Source organism: Alosa alosa, chromosome 2, assembly GCF_017589495.1.
Source record: "Alosa alosa isolate M-15738 ecotype Scorff River chromosome 2, AALO_Geno_1.1, whole genome shotgun sequence".
NCBI lineage: Eukaryota > Metazoa > Chordata > Actinopteri > Clupeiformes > Clupeidae > Alosa > Alosa alosa.
The window spans coordinates 9,837,728-9,857,727 of NC_063190.1; the positions used below are offsets into that span (position 1 = coordinate 9,837,728).

Consider the following 20,000-nt stretch of genomic DNA (forward strand, 5'->3'; position numbering starts at 1 on the left):
GTGGTATGTGCCATAACTCCATATGGGGGGCTGTGTGTGGTATGTGCCATAACTCCATAACTCCATATGGGGGGCTGTGTGTGGTATGTGCCATAACTCGCCATAACTCCATGGGGGGGGCTGTGTGGTATGTGCCATAACTCCATAACTCCATATGGGGGGCTGTGTGTGGTATGTGCCATAACTCCATAACTCCATATGGGGGGCTGTGTGTGGTATGTGCCATAACTCCATATGGGGGGCTGTGTGTGGTATATGGGGGGCTGTGTGTGGTATGTGCCATAACTCCATATGGGGGGCTGTGTGTGGTATGTGCCATAACTCCATATGGGGGGCTGTGTGTGGTATGTGCCATAACTCCATAACTCCATATGGGGGGCTGTGTGTGGTATGTGCCATAACTCCATATGGGGGGCTGTGTGTGGTATCTGCTATAACTCCATAACTCCATATGGGGGGGGCTGTGTGTGGTATATGGGGGGCTGTGTGTGGTATCTGCTATAACTCCATAACTCCATATGGGGGGCTGTGTGTGGTATGTGCCATAACTCCATATGGGGGGCTGTGTGTGGTATCTGCTATAACTCCATAACTCCATATGGGGGGGCTGTGTGTGGTATATGGGGGCTGTGTGTGGTATATGGGGGCTGTGTGTGGTATATGGGGGGCTGTGTGTGGTATATGGGGGGCTGTGTGGGGTATGTTCCATACCCGCGTGGTTGCTCATACCTGCGTAGTTGCTCAGTCCCTTCCTCTTCTTCCTCCTCCAGTAGAGCCACGCGCTGAAGCCCATGAGTACGATCCAGCAGGCCCCGCCCAGCCCTGCGATGAAGGCGGGCTGCTTCACCACGTCCGTGATGCTATTGGCTCCTTCGTCGCCCGTCATAACATCTTGCAGCTCAGCACCTATCAGGAGATAGACAGCGATCACAGCTGTGCACTGCTGCAACCTCCCGAGTGACCCTATCTCTCTCTCTCTTTCTCTCTTTCTCTTTCTCTCTCCCTAACACTCTCTCTCTCTCTCTCTCTCTCCCTAACACTCTGTCTCTCTCTCTTTCTCTCTACACATCACCAGTCACATTAGATCAGTGGACAAGAAAAAACGATTAAAAAATAGAGGCTCCATTCTATTTTTACTAATAGGATTATACAACATGAAATGAGCAAAAACAGAGGACCAAAAGGAACGTCCAGTTAAGCAGCGGCACCACGCTGTCACCATGACCGCTGTCTCACACCGCGGCGTCCTGTTGAACTCAATCAGTGTTTGTTTGTTTTCATTTGGAAATGAGGGAGAACATGAGAGTAGAAGATCAAAAGCCAGAAGGTGCAGTCCGTGAGCAGATCTAATCCATCAAACACTCTTCTGCCCATCAATTTGATTCTATGGTTCTATGGGGTGGACTGCAAGTGAGGAAGGGGGATAGTTGATGGCCTGAGGTATAGGTTGGAGGGACTGTGTGTGACTGTGTGTGTGTGTGTGTGTGTGTGTGTGTGTGTGTGTCTGTATCTGTGTGTGTGTGTGTGTCTGTGTCTGTGTCTGTGTCTGTGTGTGTGTGTGTGTGTGTGTGTGTGTGTGTGTGTGTGTGTGTGTGTGTGTGTGTGTGTCTGTGTGTGTGTCTGTATGTGTGTGTGTGGGTGTGTGTGTGTCTGTATGTATATGTGTGTAAGTGTGTGTGTGTGTGTGTGTGTCTGTATATATATATGTGTGTGTGTGTGTGTGTGTGTGTGTGTGTGTGTGTGTGTGTGTGTGCGTGCGTGTGTATGTGTGTGTCTAGGTGCATTCGTGTGTGTTTGTGTGTATGTGTAGTGGGGGAAGGCAGTTGACATTGGAGGCAGCGCTAGAGTTTGATTTCCTGGTGCAGCAGCTACTGTGCTGTGAAATTAGATTCACAGTCTCGGCGGCGAGCAAGCAAGCGAGCGTGAGCCCACTCCACCTCCACACCCACCCACAAGCCCCCTCCCATCATTAAGCCTCTACCCCCAGGGCCGCCCCTGCCTCTCCCCTCTCCCCTCTCCCCAACTCCCCTACGCTCGCCTGGGGCCGATTCGGATGTTTTTCAGCCCTGGCAGTCAGCAGCCATGGAGGGAAGAGAGAGCCGATCGATACTATTGATCCGGCAAGTATTTATCCATCCCATTCTTCAGCCATTTGATAGAATGCAATGGGGTGATGAGTCTGTGCAATAACACTGACGACAGAGATGGCAGTTTGCCGCTCAAAGTTATTGAAGGGCGGAATGTTGATATGGCCGACAGCGTTCTGCACAATGATGCTGGACAGTTTGTTAAATGAAATTCCATTGCTTTTTTTTCGTTGCGATTGATCACTATGAAAGGGGGGGGGGGTGAAGAAGAAACACATATAAGTGGCAAAAAGAGCTTGATTTGGAAAACTCAACTAGCCTGCAGGAGTACACGTGTAAAGCTTGGTGAGGCAGGAAGTTCTCTTTCCCGAGAGTCTGAATCTGATAAATGATTCTCACGGCGTCTCTCTGACTCTCGCTGATGAATCCCTCTGTTTTCCCTTTGTGCAGATAAATGACCAGAAGCATCCAAGAGAAGATTCTCTATTTCTCACTCTCTCTTCACATCTCTCATTTACTTCCTCAGCCATCTTATTTTCTCCCTCTTCTGGTATTTGTCTTATTCCCATACTGTAGCACTGTTCTTCCTTGCATGAGTCCATCTCCATTGTTTTTCTCAGACTCCTGGATCAATGTCTCCCTTTCTCTGCATCTCTCCCTCTCCTCCTTTCTTCTCTGCATCTCTCTCCTCCTTCTTTCTTCTCTGCATCTCTCTCTCATCCTTTCTTCTCTGCATCTCTCTCTCTCTCTCATCCTTTCTTCTCTGCATCTCTCCTCTCCTCCTTTCTTCTCTGCATCTCTCTCTCCTCCTTTCTTCTCTGCATCTCTCCCTCTCATCCTTTCTTCTCTGCATCTCTTTCTCCTCTCATCCTTTCTTCTCTGCATCTCTCATCCTTTCTTTCTTCTCTGCATCCTTTCTTCTCTGCATCTCCTTTCTTTTCAACTCATCTTTCCTCTCCCTTGGACCTCTGGTCCATCTCTCTCAATACAGAAACATACAACTCATTTTTCCATCGCGTACAAACCGAATAAACCAATACAGAAACATACACACAGGCGTACAAAAGAATAAACACGTTCACACACACACACACACACACACACTCACACTATACACAAACAAAAGGCTGCAAAGGAAAAGCAGCTGTCCATAAGACTACCAGGCAGACGAGTAAATATTGATCACAACTCAACCTAAAAAATCCACAAACCATAACTCAAACACACACACACACACACACACACACACACACACACACACACACACACACACACACAGAGCCCCTCTCTTACCAATGATGATGGGCTGGGGGTCACTCCTCACCCCAACACCAGCACTGGTCCCGGCGGCCACCTCCACTCGGTACTGCACCCCTGTCTGGAGTCCACCCAAAACCACCGAGCGGATGGCCGCGTCAACCGTCTTGTTCACATGGAAACGGCTCTCATTGCCCAGACACCAGATCTAACCCAAGAAACAACAGAGGAGAAGACAGAAGAGAAGAAAAAGGTGTGGTTTTCAGAATGGCTTTCAAAATGATCTTGCTAATTAGAGATCTCATTTGTGGTTAGTATTATTTAGTATCATTTTAGTATTATTTTATTATTATTATTATTATTATTATTATTAGTAGTAGTAGTAGTAGTAGTAGTAGTAGTAGTTAGTATTATTATCTGGGTGCGGTCAAGGAGGGATATCTGTGAGCTGGTTACCTTGTACTCCTGTATGATGCCGTTCTGGTGGTCAGTGGGCGGGGGTCCCAGGAGATGCTGATGGAGGTGCTGTTGTGGCTGCCCACCGTCATCACCGTCACCTGCTGGGGAGGGGCACTGGGGGCTGGGGGTGGGGTTGGGTGGGGTGGGGAAGAAAGGAGGGAGCAGAAGGACATTACAGACAGTGCAGGACCACATAATGCAATTATTTACTTATGTGCAATTAGTAACATAATAACTCCCAATAATAGCACTCAATTCTGCCAAAAATGGACATTACAGAAAAGCCATTATTGTCATAAGCTCCCAGTTATATTATTGGGTTAACCTTACATGCAATAACTTCCTAATGATGTAATAACTTTAATAACTTAACTCCATTAAACCACAATCTAATAGTATAATATTCTAATAGTATCACATTAGATTGTGCATATAATATGATAATAATATAATAATGATTTTGTGAGTAAGATATGCTCTAACCCGGACTAGAGTTACAGTCTGTGTGTGTGTGTGTCTCTGTGTGTGTGTGTGTGGTGTCTTTGTGTGTGTGTGTGTGTCTTTGTGTGTGTATGTAAGTGTGAGAGAGAGAGAGAGAGAGAGAGAGAGAGAGAGTACACACATCAGAATGTGTGTGTGTGTGTGTGTGTGTGTGTGTGTGTGTGCGCATGCATGTGTGTGTGCAATCTGGAGTACACTAAAGCAATTACAGTCCTACACAGCGCTGCAATAAAGACTTCCTCAGTGCGACGACACCAGCGGAGCGAGCAGACGTCTCAGGGAGCAGTGAGGCGGAGCAGCATGGAGCGGAGTGGAGTTCAGCCGCACGGCTAAAGCACATATGCCTATGTAAACAAGCTCCTCTCGCGCAACGCAAACATGCAGACAGATGGAGGCAGCCAAAGGCTCAGGGCAGAGAGAACTTATGGGCCTCTCTATAAATGCTTCACTCTCTAAGAAGAACATGTAGTGGTTTGGTGCAAAGCACATTATACAGAGAGACAACTCAATCAACGGGCTACAGATGCTATAGGTCATTCCCTCACTGTCCACCTCAAGCTGGTTGTGTGGTGAGCGTTCTGGCGCATAACGGCTGCCGTGCATCACCCAGGTGGGTGCTACACATTGGTGGTTAGTGAGGTTCCCCCAAAGCTCTGCTTTAACCCTCTCTGGTTCCCCCTTCACTGTAAAGCGCTTTGGGTTCCTTGAAAAGTGCTATATAAATGCAAGTTGTTGTTGTTGTAGGTTTGACAGCATTGTAAATTAAATATATAAAAAAAAACGTTTTAAAATTGAGTTAAATCAGAATAATGTTATAATGAACATAAAACATTTTAGAATGGTGAAAGGATACAAATCAACATGAAGTCCCCAAAAGGGGGTGGGGGCATGTTGTGCTAGTGCAAATCCTGATGGTATACGTGTTGGCATGTGAATTCCACTGACACACTAGATACTTCCACTAGTGACAGTTTACATAACAGCAGCAGCAGCTGCCAAGACAGTGAACCTGTGACCCCGCCATAGCCTGGCTGACTTCAGCTGCAAACCCCCCTATAGAGACATCATGGAATTTCTGAATACAGCCATGAAACATAAATGACTACTGTAGGCTCCACCATAGTGGAAGAGCATATTTGAATCATGGCACAGTGACCTCCATGACCCTGAGACATTGTTAGTCATGCCTGGCTGCCGCTGGTCTGACGGAGACAGGTCTCAGCGCACCCCATCCTCCATGTTAAATAACGCCAACTACCACCAAATGGGCCTTGTGAAGAACACCATGACCGAAGGACCACCGGCCGAGCAATTATACTGTCCACTGACTGTCGTCTGTCTTTTTCTCTCTCTCATTCCTTTCTTTCTCTCTGTGCCCTCATCACCCATGCATTTCTTACTGGATGATGCCCCCATCTCCTATCCACCCACCCATGCATACCTCCGTCACTACACTCACGGCTCCTCCGCGGCTCCTCCACCTTCTTGCTTCAGCTGGGAGAGCCAAAGCCCTGGTGTTGCACAGCTTGATCTCTAAGCGTCATGAAAGAGTGAACCTCCCTAGTGAAGAGCATCCTGACATTAACTACTACTGGAGCCATCAACAATGTATGCCATCAAAGGCACACATCATGCTCAATGAAGACATAACCTTTTCAGCATCACACAAGGGGATGCTCTAATTGGGTTCCATGCCGTTCCATCTCTGTGGCTTCCATCAGCATTACACTACGCTGCCACACCATGTCCCCGCAATCAAAGGAGACTTAGCGCAGTCAGTGACACTGCATTAATATTACAGCACCTAACATTCCACCACACATGTACTTAAGCACACATACAGGCACACACACACACACACACACACACACACACACAGACACACACACACACACACACACACACACACACACACACACACACACACACACACACACACACACACAAACACACAGACACACACACACACAAGCACACTCACCACACATGTGCAAACACCCCATGCATTCAATTGCAAATTTAAACACACTCAAACCACTTTGTGGAGATGAACAGATACATATAAATGTAAATCCCACACACACACACACTGTAAACGCTGATTTTTTGCATGTGTGATCTAAGTGAAAGCCTCTCACAGACATGCCCAGTGATGAAGGGGATGCTAATAAGGCCATTAGTTGTGTGACATATCTCTGGCTCTGGATGGGTGACCCACTACACTGGGGTTGAGTGTGCTAAGCGCTACACTGGTCTGGCACCCAGCTCCATTTCTAGACCTCTAGGGACGCCTCCACATAAACATCTAGGACACTGCGGAGAGGACACGGGTCCACACCGGTCAGGAGCTGATTCATGTTAAGGGATAGGTGTCCCTAGATGTCTAGTGTGTGTATGTGTGTGTGTGTGTGTGTGTGTTTGAGTCATTTAATTTATTAAGTGTGACTGAGAGCCAGAGAGTGTGTTCATGCGCTTATTTGTTTTCTTTGTGTATCTTTGCATGAGTGTGTGTGTGTGTGTGTGTGTATCTTTGCATGAGTGTGTGTGTGTGTGTGTGCGTGTGACCAGAAGACAAACCAGATAAAGATAAAGAAAGATACATACATAATGGTGTTGTCTGTGTTGTCAGCAATGACTGACACACATACCTCTTAAGGGTCTCTCAGGGAGGAAGAGAGAGACAAAAGCCTGACCAACCTGAGCTCCAACCCCCCACTCTCAAAGCAAGGCCAGGCCCTCAGAGGGACCTCTGTCCTGGGCAAGCTCAAAGAGACACCCCCTCCCTCCCTCCCTCCCTCCCCACCCCCTCCTGTGGATGCCCACTGGTGCAGCTCAGCCCTCACAGCCATCAAAGCACTACAGCAGGGGGCCTCTGGCTCTCTCCAGCCCACAGGGAGAGAGGGAGAGAGAGAGAGAGAGAGAGTGGGAGAGAGAGTGTGAGAGAGAGAGAGAGTGGGAGAAAGAGAGAGAGAGAGGGGAAGAGGGGAGGGAGAGAGAGAGAGAGAGTGGGAGAGAGAGAGAGAGAATGGGAGGGAGGTGGCCAGCAGCGTCCTGTACCGGAGCCCCAACTGGGCAGAGGAGGGCGGGCGGCTACCGCTGCCAAGGTCAGAGGTGGCTCTGGTCCAAGGGAGAAATATGTGCATTCACTGGGCATTTACTGGGCTGGGCTGGGAGCTGCTCTGGATTAGTCCAAGCTTTGTGTGGGTTTCTATTGTGTGATTGTGTGTGTGTGTGTGTGTGTGTGTGTGTGTGTGTGTGTGTGTGTGTGTGTGTGTGTGTGTGTGTGTGTGTGTGTGTGTGAGTATGTGTGTGTGTGTGTGTGTGTAAATCCATGAAAATGAATATGCCCAGGCAATTTGCATGGGATTCAACTGGGCATGTCTGCATTATGTTTGGTATAATTAGCTACAGTGATTGTTATCCTAATTGGGTAGTTATCCAACTGAAATGTAGTTCAATTTGAAACATGGAAAATGTTTCTGATGTCAGGTTTTTTTCCAGAGAGGCGACTCACCTTCCTCATTGGTGCGAGCTGTCATGGATTCGCTGTCGGCTCCCTGGAACTCGTAGAAGTACGGGCGAACCTTGATCTCGTACACCACGCCCTTCTTCAGGCCCAACAGAGTAATGTCACGCTCAGAGGGGACCTTCAGGTCTTGACTCTGCCAGGCCCCGGGAGAGGGTAGCCCAGACGTTTGCCTGTACAAAACCCTGTAACCTTGAATAAACTGTGAGGGCTTCTCCACCTGCAGATATGAAAGAGATTACACCAGATTGGATTTAATCATGTGATTTGGCATGAATGCATACAAATTACCCATTTTTGGTGGAAAAAAAACCCAAAAACAACCCGTCCACCTGTTTAGGTAAAGCATATAAAGCTTATGCAACCTCTCTGAAACGGCTGGCATAACAAACACTACATCTGCTGACACCTGTTTCAAACAGCTTGTGTAAAACACACAGAGAGGCCTCTCTGCCTTAAGACCTCCACCGCCCCCACCCCCACAAGGTGTAGCTGCTCTCCTCTGGCTGAAGGGCGGCCGGAGGGTGGGGTGCGGCATAACTCTCCGTAATGCCTTGTTAACAGGGGCCCAAGCAAGTGAAAGCTTTTATAGGCGAAATAAAGCAGCTGTTTACCGTCAGCCCCGTCCAAATAAATCAGCGGCCACCGCGCGCGTGCCCAGCACCAGGGTGTGTTTGGATTTCATTAATGGAATGAACCGGGAGCCTAAAAGCTTTGAGCACGCCCCCTCCCTCCTCAAACCCCATCCACTCACCTCCCCTCCCTCCTCTCTGTAATATAACTGATTGGACTCCAGTGGAGTTTTCAGCTTTCAGATATGCACTAATACGGACTAGAGCTGTGTGTATGTGTGTGTGTGTGTGTGTGTGTGTGTGTGTGTGTGTGTGTGTGTGTGTCTTTGGTTTGCTTTGGCTGACCAATGGAACACCAGTTACTGTGTAAAGCTTTTATCTCATACCCTATCCACTTGTAGCTGAGGTTGATAATGGAGACACACTAACTAATTTTGATAACAGCTGAAAAATGGTACACTATGAGGGATATGGCTCAAAATGGCTGACATTTTGACTGTTTTTTGAAGCTCACAGAGGGAAAATGGTGAAAAACAAAATCATTAACGCCACAGGGAGACAAAATAACCGAGATCCAGTGGAGCGGGCGGCGGGTTGTTTATTTTGTAAGTCAGCGTGGCAAATAGGTCGGCCACTGGGCGACATGTTCAAACAAAAGGGCTCATCCTTCATACTGAGGCCCAGCACACAGTCTCCCAACACAAACAGAAAATAATATTAAACTGTCATCTAGCTGCTGGTGCATGCCACACTCTAGCATATGGTGTGTGTGTCTGTGTGTGTGTGTGTGTGTATGTGTATGTGTATGTGTATGTGTGTGTGCGTGTGCGTGTGCAAGTGTGTGTGTGTGCATGTGTGTGTGCAAGTCTGTGTGTGCATGTGTGTGTGTGTGTGTGTGTGTGTGTGTGTGTGTGTGTGTGTGTGTGTGTGCAAGTGTGTGTGAAGGGGCTTTTTCGTCATTAAATAACACTCTAGAGAAAGCAGATGGGACACCCTGCCAAAAAAAGTGAGAGAAAAAAATGGGAGAGAGTGGGGGAAAGCATAGCGGGCTTTAGATAAAGAGCTGACTGCACACAGCTTCCAAAGGAGGGAGCACAACATGTTGGGCTAATGGTGATCTATTTGTTCCTGGGAAAAACATTTGTCTTAATTCAGGCGTCACCCTAAACGATCGGAGATTAATGATGTGCCAGCTGTCGCATGGTGTCCTGTCCACTTGTCTAAAGTTATCTTCAGTTTCCCTTTCTCCTTCTTTCTCTCTCTCTCTCTCTCTCTCTCTCTCTCTCTCTCTATCCCTCTCTCTCTCTGTCCCCTACAACGGGATGGAAAACAAATTATCTGCAATTCTGCAGAAACATACAAAACAGAAGCTTCTGGAAACTCATAATGCAGCACATGGAAGATACATAAACTGATTGGTCACACTGAGAATAATGTATCAGACTCAGACATAGAATATATTTCTTCACAAGGCATTATCCACTGCTCAGAGTTCTATAAAATAAATATTTTACTTTATTTTTAAATTGGTCCATCCAGATCTAAACTACACTCCCACTTGCACCAAAGTCCAACCAAAGACATATTTTGTCCACTTAGCATGGACTGTCACTGTCCCGAGAGCTACTCACCGTCCAGGTGACGCGCACAGAGGTGGAGCTGAGCACCACGGGGTTGTGCATGTTGACCACCACGTCCCCCAGCTCCTGCTGCACGCGCCGGTGGTCCACACCCTGCACAGGAGGGCTGATGTCTGCAGCATGGACAGTTAGCATTAGCATTATCTTTGCATCACCATCATAGACTAGCTCTGAAATCACAATGAATTCTATGTCCACAATATGCTTAATCAAGTAACATATTAAACATATTAAAGATGATCACAGATAAGGAGTATATGTACAAACGTACAGTATGTGGTATAATCATTATTCAACATACAATTATACAGATTCATTACATACAATAGATTATTATTGCCATACTGAGTGAATCATAATTTAGTTCTTTGATTAACCTATCAAGTATTGATGACTGTCTGTATAAAATATTAATTTACTAATAATGTAATCTACAGTATCAAACATGACTTTCAGACTCTAGTCATGTGTATTAGCCCAGCATTGATGATAAACGTCATAATAATGAATAATGATGAGTGATTATCATGCATCACTGATGCTGATGGAGAAGGCAAGGTTCCCGTGGGTGTGGTCAGGGGAAGGTACCTTTAGTGCGGACAGGGTCGGACATGGGGCTGGGGTCTCCCAAGCCCTGGGCGTTCACAGCACGAATGATGAACAGGTACACAGTGTTAGGCCGCAGGTCCTTCACCGTGAACTGGGTGCTCTTCACATGGTCCGCCACAGTCTGCCAGCTGTTACTCACGAGCTGCCTGCAGAGGGAGAAGTAGGAGACAGAACATCAGCAATGTGCAGTAGCTAACTCACTCCAGTCCGGCCCCCCTGGGCTACTGGCACTGCTTAAGATATGCTGTTATATTCCATACACACTTATATCATACATCACATTAAACTCATCAGAGTTGTGGCCTTTACAGTATAGGACTTGGATAATAGTAGCAATTAAACCAATCCATGCTGTTAAAAACAACTGCTGAATTCTGCAGATAAAACAACTGAATGAATAGCTCCATGTCTCCTTCAGGCCTCAGCTGAAGTAACCCCTAATGGCCTTTTAAAAGCCTGCATCTGTCTAAGCCCTGCTGAAGGACGTCCACTATAATAGCTCTGGGTGCGTGTCTGTGCGTGTGCGCTCAGACGTACCCGAAGGCTTCTATGACATATGAGGAAATTTGGGAGCCGTCCTCGGGCCCCGGTTGCCACGACAACGAGACACTGCTCTTGGTGACATCAGTGACCTCTGGCTTGGAGGGAGGCCCTGGCAGGGCAGATGCATTGTGGGAGACTGAGTCTGGCAGCTCACTGGATTCTGGATGAGGATGGACAGAGAGCACAAATTTACATTTGGTACTTTTTTTATTAGTATACATTTAGTATCAGTACATTTGTAGAAGTATATAGAGCTTGTCACAAAAACAGTACACAACTTTACATAAAAACTAGCAACTAGAAGATTATTTTATCCAAAGGCACTCAGAGTGAACACATACTACTTTTAATCATTACATCATATGTGTACTCCATAAATATTGAACCATACCTACTGAGTTAAGTAAGTACTTTTTTACAGCAGTATTGATTTATTTGAATTTTTCTGTTGAGAACATTATCTGTGCTGGCGTACCTCGCACGTCCAGGAAGGCGCTCCATGAGGTTTCCCCTGTAGAGCTGGTTGCCAGGCAAGTGTACAGGCCTGAGTCAGAGAGCTGGCAAGGGAGAGAGCGGCGATCAGCCAATCAAACGGATAAATGACTGAGCTACAGGCCATTTAGACCAATCAAAACAGCACTCAGGCTGTAAACTCTCCCACAAGACAACATATCAACCAATCAAGACAACATTCATTTAATCACAACACCCAACCACAGCTCTTCCAATTACAGTAACACATGCCTCACAGCAATCAAGCCCCTTACTCAACACATCAGCCAATCGGAACAGCACTATGCTATGCATATTAAACAATGAAAGCTCCATAAATGACTGCACCAACCAGACGCGGTAGGAACTGATTTGTGAAATGGACAGCATCCCTGCATTGACCATCCTCAGTAGGAAGCATCCCACCATGGCCCTGAACCACTGAGGCGATCAATCCATTAACAAACTAGCCAGCGAACAAATTAACTCGCCCACTTTACCAACAGACCGCAAACTGCAGCACAGCCATGAAGGCCTGGGCAAGAGGGCACATGATGCAGGCCTTTATCAGGGCAGCCCCCTTTCAGGGCATTTGATCTCGGTCAATTAACTGGGAGGCAAAATGTATGGCCCAAAATGCCAAGCAGAGACACAGTGGGGAGTGTGTGTGTGTGTGTGTGTGTGTGTGTGTGTGTCTGGCCCCCATCCTAACCTCCATCCCTACTGCCCTTTTACATGCCAACTGCAGCCCGGCGACGGAAGCAGCTCAGATGATGAAGTACAGGGAAAATGCATTAACCTCTCACAGCCTGAGTCAGCTTTCACAGGGATGGGGAGAGAGGGAGAGAGAGAGAGGGAGAGAGAGAGAAAGATGGAGCGACAGACAGAGTGAGAGGGAGAGAGAGGGAGAAAGAGAGCGAGAGAGTGAGAGAAATGGTAGAGAGTGGTTGGGAGAGAGACAGAGAGAGAGCTGAGAAAAAGAAAGAGAGTGTGAAAGGGAGAGGAGGTGATTGATAAAGAAAGAGAGAGAGAGGGAAGGAAAGAAGGAGAGAATGAGGAAGGACGTGAGAGTGAGTGAGAGGGAGAGAGAGGGAGATGGGGTGATTAAGAGAGTGAGAGGGTAGGGTGGGGTGAGAGGAAAAAATAGAACAGAGACTTAACAGCATGTGTCCCTCGAAAGTGCTGACGTTAATTTTCTTAATAAATTTCATTTAGTACTCTTCACCCCATCACCATCAATATGAAGAAGCTGGAAGAGTGACATGATAATCTACTTAGCGTAGGTTGCTCCAACAATAGCATCTGTTAACACTTGATTCTCTCTCTCTCTCTCTCTCTCTCTCTCTCTCTGACATTAATGCTTGGCACACACACACTCTTTCTCTCCCTCGTTATCTGACCCTCTCCTCCACTTTCCCATAATCTTTCTCTCTCTCTCTCTCTCTCTCTCTCTCTCTGTTTCCCTCTTTCTCGTCCTCATTCTCCTGTTTTCTCTTAAAGCCTTTAAAGCTGTAGCTGTCTCTGGCTGTGAGGTTTCATCTCTGTGATACCGACAGTCCCTCCACTCGGATCAGACTCAGCTGATGTAAGTTGACCTGACATGGGCAAAGAGAACTGATATGAAGCCCACACAACTGAGCAACTGACACATCGCTACAGTGGCCACACTGATCAAAGCATGTACTGTGCACTCACGACACACACACACACACACACACACACACACACACACACACACACACACACACACACACACACACACACTCTCACTCTCATAGTATTCCCATAGCCCTGGTCTTGAGTGAAAGCCCAGCTTCTGTCAGAAGGGAGGGCAGGCAGGGAGGGTGGGGAGAGGGAAGGTGGAGGGAAGCTCTCCTGGTAAGTGACAGCATTAAGCCATTTATAAAAATCAATACTCCAGCTATTCATCTTCAGAAGCAGCCTGACTGCTTTTGTCCATCTAAATTAAGCCTAACTGACAGCAGACAAAAGACAGTGCATTTTGTGCGTGCTTGTGCATGTGGTGTGTGTGTGTGTGTGTGTGTGTGTGTGTGTGTGTGTGTGTGTGTGTGTGTGTGTGTGTGTGTGTGTGTGTGTGTGTTTGTGTCCATCCGTGTCCGTGTGTCTGTGCGTATGTGTGTGCATGTGTGTTTGTGTGTGTGCGTGTATGCATGTTTGAGTGGGTTACAAACTGCTCTTACATTTATAGTGTACCCACATAAAGACACACACATACACACGCGCATGCGTGCACACACACACACACACACATCAGTATCACACATTCTCACTTCTGTGTGTGTATATTGCATGCAATGTACATGTATTGTATGCTACTGAAAATCCCTCAGTGTCAAGTAAACAATGCAATATGAAACAGAAGAAAAGTACATGCACAGATGAGAGAACATGTGCTTGTGAACTAACAATACTTTCCCTAAAGCTCGAGACAATCTTATGAACCTGCCTTCATAAAGCCTGTCTATGAGTCCAACATACAAAGGAATCTTCCGACGTTTCAATAAGCTATCTCCTACAACACATAAAAATCGTACGTTCCTTACAAAACTCATTTTGGCAAAACAGCAGGACACCCTATAAGCATAACAATAGAGTCCAAGGTCATTGAGGAGTACCCTTGGAAAATGTGAATGTAAATGCACTCGCCACCACGGCTAGTGGAAGCCCTCACACCTGGGTCTTATGGATTCTTGAATGCTGATGCAAAAATCTGTGGGGCTTCTTGTTTTTGTAATGCTAATTTGTTGGTGCTGAATTGAACATATTGCGAGATAAAATTCAATCTGGTCAAGCTGGCAGGTTTCCACATTATCTCCCTTGACTAGGAAGAGGGCGCACAATGTGTTTAATTATTATCCAAGTAATGCCTCGCTTTGCAAATATTGTGCATGACTATTTGACAAATTGCCCTGGCAGTGATAACCAAAAACACATCTCTCCTAGAGCTGATAAATTTAGTGGCATGTGCCTAGTTGGGCACATGCTTACCATCTTTTTTTGAGCATGCACAGTTGGACTAATGCATTTTTACTAATCCAAAACATTTGCCAAGGTTTTTTTGTAACTCAAAACAGTGAATTGTCATTCAAATGAAGTTCTGCAACTGTAAACTGAATAGAACTGTTTGTCTATGTTTGTCTGTTTGTCTAATGGCTCCTAGAACCTTTTCCAACCTGTGCGTTGCATTTTATAGCCGGCTCAATCCCTTCCCTAAGCCTGTGTGTGTCTGTGTGTCTGTGTGTATGTGTGTGTGTGTGTGTGTGTGTGTGTGTGTGTGTGTGTGTGTGTGTGTGTGTGTGTGTGCTATTTATACCACACACACAGACCCACCTTGGTGCCTCTGATCTGCAGACTGCCGGGCTCCAGCAGGGACATGCGGGGGTCCTTGCCCAGCAGGCTGACCCCATCCTTCAGCCAGGTCACTGTGGGCTCGGGGTCCCCCCACGCCTGGCACCCCAGCACCGCCACGCCATCCACCGCCAGCGTCTGATTGGCCGGTCCCTGCCGGATGATGGGCGGGGGCCGGTCCTTATTCGCTATGGGGAAGTGGGGGGAGAGGGGGGGAAAGAGGAGCAGAGGCGGGTGAGGCATGGCATCATCATTGTCCCTGTCACCCTTATCATCAGCCGCGGACCCACACAGAGGCTACCTTCGACTCACTGACCTTCCCTGGACCTTGGCAATTAGAGCGTTTTGGCAAAGTGGCGCACCGTGACCAACCCCACCGCCACCTGCGCTTACCCGAGGTGTGCCGTGTGATTGATCTGTTTTGAGCGCGGGTACCTGTTTTTAATAACGAGCCATGCAGGGGGAGGCTGCTGTTGATGACTGCTCGCTCGTGCCATTACATCACACCTCCGATCGCTAATTACAAGGTGTGGATTAAAACCGCCTCGCCGAGGGGCCTAATTAGCGCGGCTTCTTCGTGGCACCTCTCAACACATTCACACCCTCCCCTCTTTCTATTCTCTCCCTCTCTCTTTCTCTTTCTCTCTTTATCCTCCCCTCTCTCTCTCTCTTTCTCGCTCTGTTCATCTTCACAACAGGCTCTCTTTAAGATTGGGATAATGACAATAACTTAACCTGCCTCGATGGCTGCAATTTTCCTCTGTGCGCTTTTCTAACCTTCCTTCAAGTACTAACACCCCCTGCGGAATGTTGGCTGCTCATAGCGACAGAGCTCTCCTCGTTGGGCGTCTATAGTGGAATCTAGTTAATCTTTCAGAGTGTGTACATATGTTGCTGCATTATCTTCAGCTGGTCCGAATTAAGCCATCTTTCCTGCCACTCGGCCTTTCCTCACTGACACCCCTCCATTTTTGCTCACCCATACCACTCAATTTATATGCACAGCTATCAAGCAATCCCCGCTTTGAGGCCAAAGCTTTCCATCTTTGGAGGGAAAAAAGGACCTTGAACAGATGTTAATTCAATAATGTCCGAGAGAGTGGAGGCCAAGAATCGAATGAAAAGGAAGTAGAAAACAGCTCCCGCTTGGCAGCCATCGAGCACTTAGGATAATGATACTCTGTTTTTTTTTCTCCCTGTGGCGAGAAGTGGGTGTAAATGTATGTCTCGATGTCCGCGGGAGAGTGTTAAGTTTGACAGTTCTCACTCTTTTTTCCCCCATGTCCCTGTCTTCCCAGGCCCCGGCCGCCAACTACTGATGAGATGCGATGCCCGGGCCGCCCGCGTGATTGATTTGCCGAGCCGCTCACCGCGTTCACCTCGGCGAAATGAAAAAGTTGTTCGAGTGCGTTTCCCCGCTGCTGCTGTGTGCTTTATTGGCTGCTATTATCGGCGCTTATAGGTTGTGTGCGGAAATTTACATAAGCTGTGCTGTACATGTATGAACTGTGAGTGTGTACCCCTACTTATATGTGTGTGTGTGTGTGTGTGTGTGTGTGTGTGTGTATTTTGTGAGACATATGCAGGAAAGAGTTTTGCAAGTGCATAAAATATGCACTCCAACATTCCTTTATCATTATGACAGTAAACACAAACCCAGTACAGCTTAACAGCATTGGCAGTTGTTTCTTACCATCGGACACCTCCAGCAGGGCTTTGGCCAGGATGCTCCCTGCTACGGTGAGGGCCTGGCAGATGTAGTAGCCGGCGTCAGTGCGCTGCACCGAGCTGATGGTCAGCTCTCCGCTCGGGGACACAGACGAGCGGCTGTCTGGCTGAGACGGCTGGCTGGGGAACAGCAGACTCTGCAGGAGTGGAGAGAGGAGGGGGTATAGATGAGACACTCCCATTTACATTCAGTACTCTCGCAAAAGCTTCTATGCAGAGTGCCGCACAAGAGAGGAATGCAATGCAAGCAGTAAAGAAAACTCTGCATGACGAAAAACACTGAAAGCATAGCTCACTCTTAAAAAAAAAAAAAAAATTCATCTTTCATGTTCTCGAAATCCAATAGGCAACAGAGTGGGTAAGAAGATTTTGATCTAATCAATTCGACTGCATAGGAATGTATTACGGACCGGCAGCCTTCTCAACAGGCCTGAAGAGAAGCAGCAACAGCAGCAGCACAGGCAGAGGCAGAGGCAGAGGCAGATCAAAGTCCTTACTGTCGTGTGCTGCTAGCGCTGGGGTTTTTGAGCTAGATTAATCCTAATCAAGTCGTTGCACAGGCGGACGGGAGGGATCTGTAATGAACGTGGATGCTTTGATGGCTGCTGATAAAGAAATAGAAGCAACTCTTGGAGCCAAATGAATTTTACTGCTCTTATTTTGCCATTCCTCCAAGTCATCAATTTCCTATTCGTGTTTCTATCTTATTTAGCATTATGCATGTAGGGATAATCAGCATATCATGCTTTGATTTCACTATGCATACCATATGCCTTACAAAACGTACAGCATGGTGTTTCCATACTTTACTAACTACAACTGCATTATATAAAGAAGTCAAAATGGTATGCTTTTAATGTGTCACTGTGTGGCTACATAGACTTCACTGGAGTTTGCTCCAATTGTGCATGATTCAAAGTGTGTGTGTGTGTGTGTGTGTGTGTGTGTGTGTGTGTGTGTGTGTGTGTGTGTGTGTGTGTGTGTGTGTGTGTGTGCAGTTCTTCTGGCCCACTCCCTATTCTCTCCTTCACTATTCATCTGAGGCTTCTTTCATCTGCTGGGGATCCAATAATTAACATGTAAGGTGAACGAAAGAGATAGAGAGAGGGAAAGAGAGGGAGAGAAAGAAAGAGGGAGAGAGATAAGATGGTGGAGACATACAGAGAGCCATAGAGAACAGAGAAAGAAAAAGACAGGCAGATGATCTACAGAGAGTGAAAGACGATGATGATGATGACGATGAAGATGTGGACAATGATGATGACAGTGCTGATGACAATGCCCCCTGGCGCCGTGCTCGAAACCACCGTGGCGTCTCCACCTCAGGATAGCCATCTCCACGCCTCCTCTAATGAGATCCTCTCTCATCCAAACTCCTCAAAGTGACTGCGGCACAGGAGAGAATAGGCATTAGCCCCGATTCAATTACACCTAATGACTCTAATGCGCTAAATTAATGTTTGCGTTTGACAAATGACCCCCAGAGCCCGGGCGACACGGCGGTGATGACCACTTCATTATCCGCTGGCGTGACGGGAAAAAGGACCCATGGCACTGCTAACACACACACACACACACACACACACCTTGCGGATTTACCGGAACGGTGTTTTGAAGTCGGTGTCAGAGTGATTGGAGAGGCAGAGGAGTTTGATGCCAGCTCTTCAGTCAGATAATTATGCCTGTTTGTGTGGACTACAGTAATGTGCTATTTTACAGATTGCACATCCATACATGTAGAGACAGAGAGGATTCTGAATAGACATAAGCATACTGTACATACAGATACACACACACACACACACACACACACACACACACACACACTGCTTACCTGGCTCCCCTCTCTTTGCCAGAAGACGGTGGGCTGCGGGTTCCCTTTGGTCTCGCAGGGGAAGGTTGCCGTGCGACCCTGAGCCACTATCTGGTCCCGTGGCCGCACCACAAACTGGGGAGCTTCTGTAAGGTCAAAGGTGACATGGAACACCACATTATCACTCATGCTTTCTGAAAGGTGTGATGGTCACTACTGGTCATTCCTGACCGGACTCTACGTTTGGGGAGAGGAGAGGCGTGTGCCCGGACATGACTAACATGCAAACCGTGAGAGGCACATCTCAGCAAGCTGCATCTCACCTACTGGTGCAAGCAGGGTCGTCTATGGAGGTCAGATAAAGGAACAAACAAGGTTTCAGGTTCTTTTTACCCCAATCCTTTTCCATAACCAATCCTATTTGTTGCACAGCTAATAAACGATACAAAAATATCAATAAATAATAATTTGGATCATTATTTGGTAGGTTATCTACTTTTCTCAGTGTGCCATGCAGGGTGTGTGTCATGCAGTTTTGCAGCTCACTCTAAAGGTGTGTGTACACTTTACTTGGTGCCCCAAGCCATAAGCTGTGTGCACTGGTTCGTATTTGTGCACAAATGACTGTGGCACTCAAACACAAATAAGGTGTGTGCATGACAGTGAGTGAGTGAGAGAGAGAGAGTGAGTGAGTGAGTGAGTGAGTGAGTGAGTGAGTGAAGAGTGAGTGAGTGAAGAATAAGTGAGTGAGTGAGTGAGAGATCATGTGAGTGTGTAAGACTGAATGAAAAACTTTATGTCCGAATATGTGAGCGAGAGAGTGAGTGATTGAGTTTGTGCGTGTGAGGGGAGTGTGTGGTTGACTGATTGACTGAATGAACATGTGACAGTGAACAGCTATTGCGGCACATTCATAGTGGGATTGGCCTTTGAAAAAAAGGATGGGTACTTACCCACTGGACGGGCTGGTGACAGAACAATGGATTGAGTGAGGAGGGAACGAATGAGACAAAGGAGGAGTGGAACAGAACAGAGGGAAAGAAAAAAAATGAAAATCAGAATGAATGAGTGCATGTGGTGTCTGGCACATAACTCCACCGAGAGGAAAGGTAGAGAGGAGCACTTTGTGGGAAAGAGTGGGAGGGTCACCTTGGCGATTGGATGGCACTCATATCTAAATATATCCAGGATAATATAAGAGCCATTCAGACACCAAACTTGCCATATTTGCGGGACTATTCCTTTAAAGTATAATCCTCAAATATGCACAAAGTACACATTGTATAGGTATCGTATGTATAGGACTGTTGACTGAACATGGCACTCCGAACACTCCAAAATAAAAGCTGATGGTTAACACATCATAACTGGCACATTCATAGGCCATGGGAACGACACCAAAAC

At 47.0% G+C, this 20,000-nt stretch overlaps 1 protein-coding gene across 1 annotated transcript in view; it reads right to left on the minus strand.

Moving 5' to 3' along the window:
• The window catches only part of LOC125289177 (roundabout homolog 2-like), a 158,975-nt gene that overhangs the window by 22,065 nt on the left and 116,910 nt on the right, over positions 1–20,000 (minus strand). The window contains 13 exon segments of the mRNA XM_048235883.1: positions 730–906; positions 3,381–3,552; positions 3,801–3,847; positions 3,850–3,924; positions 7,819–8,050; positions 10,034–10,155; positions 10,631–10,797; positions 11,189–11,354; positions 11,670–11,751; positions 15,038–15,243; positions 16,749–16,920; positions 18,618–18,742; positions 19,550–19,561. Coding sequence (XP_048091840.1) covers positions 730–906; positions 3,381–3,552; positions 3,801–3,847; positions 3,850–3,924; positions 7,819–8,050; positions 10,034–10,155; positions 10,631–10,797; positions 11,189–11,354; positions 11,670–11,751; positions 15,038–15,243; positions 16,749–16,920; positions 18,618–18,742; positions 19,550–19,561 — 1,755 coding nt within the window.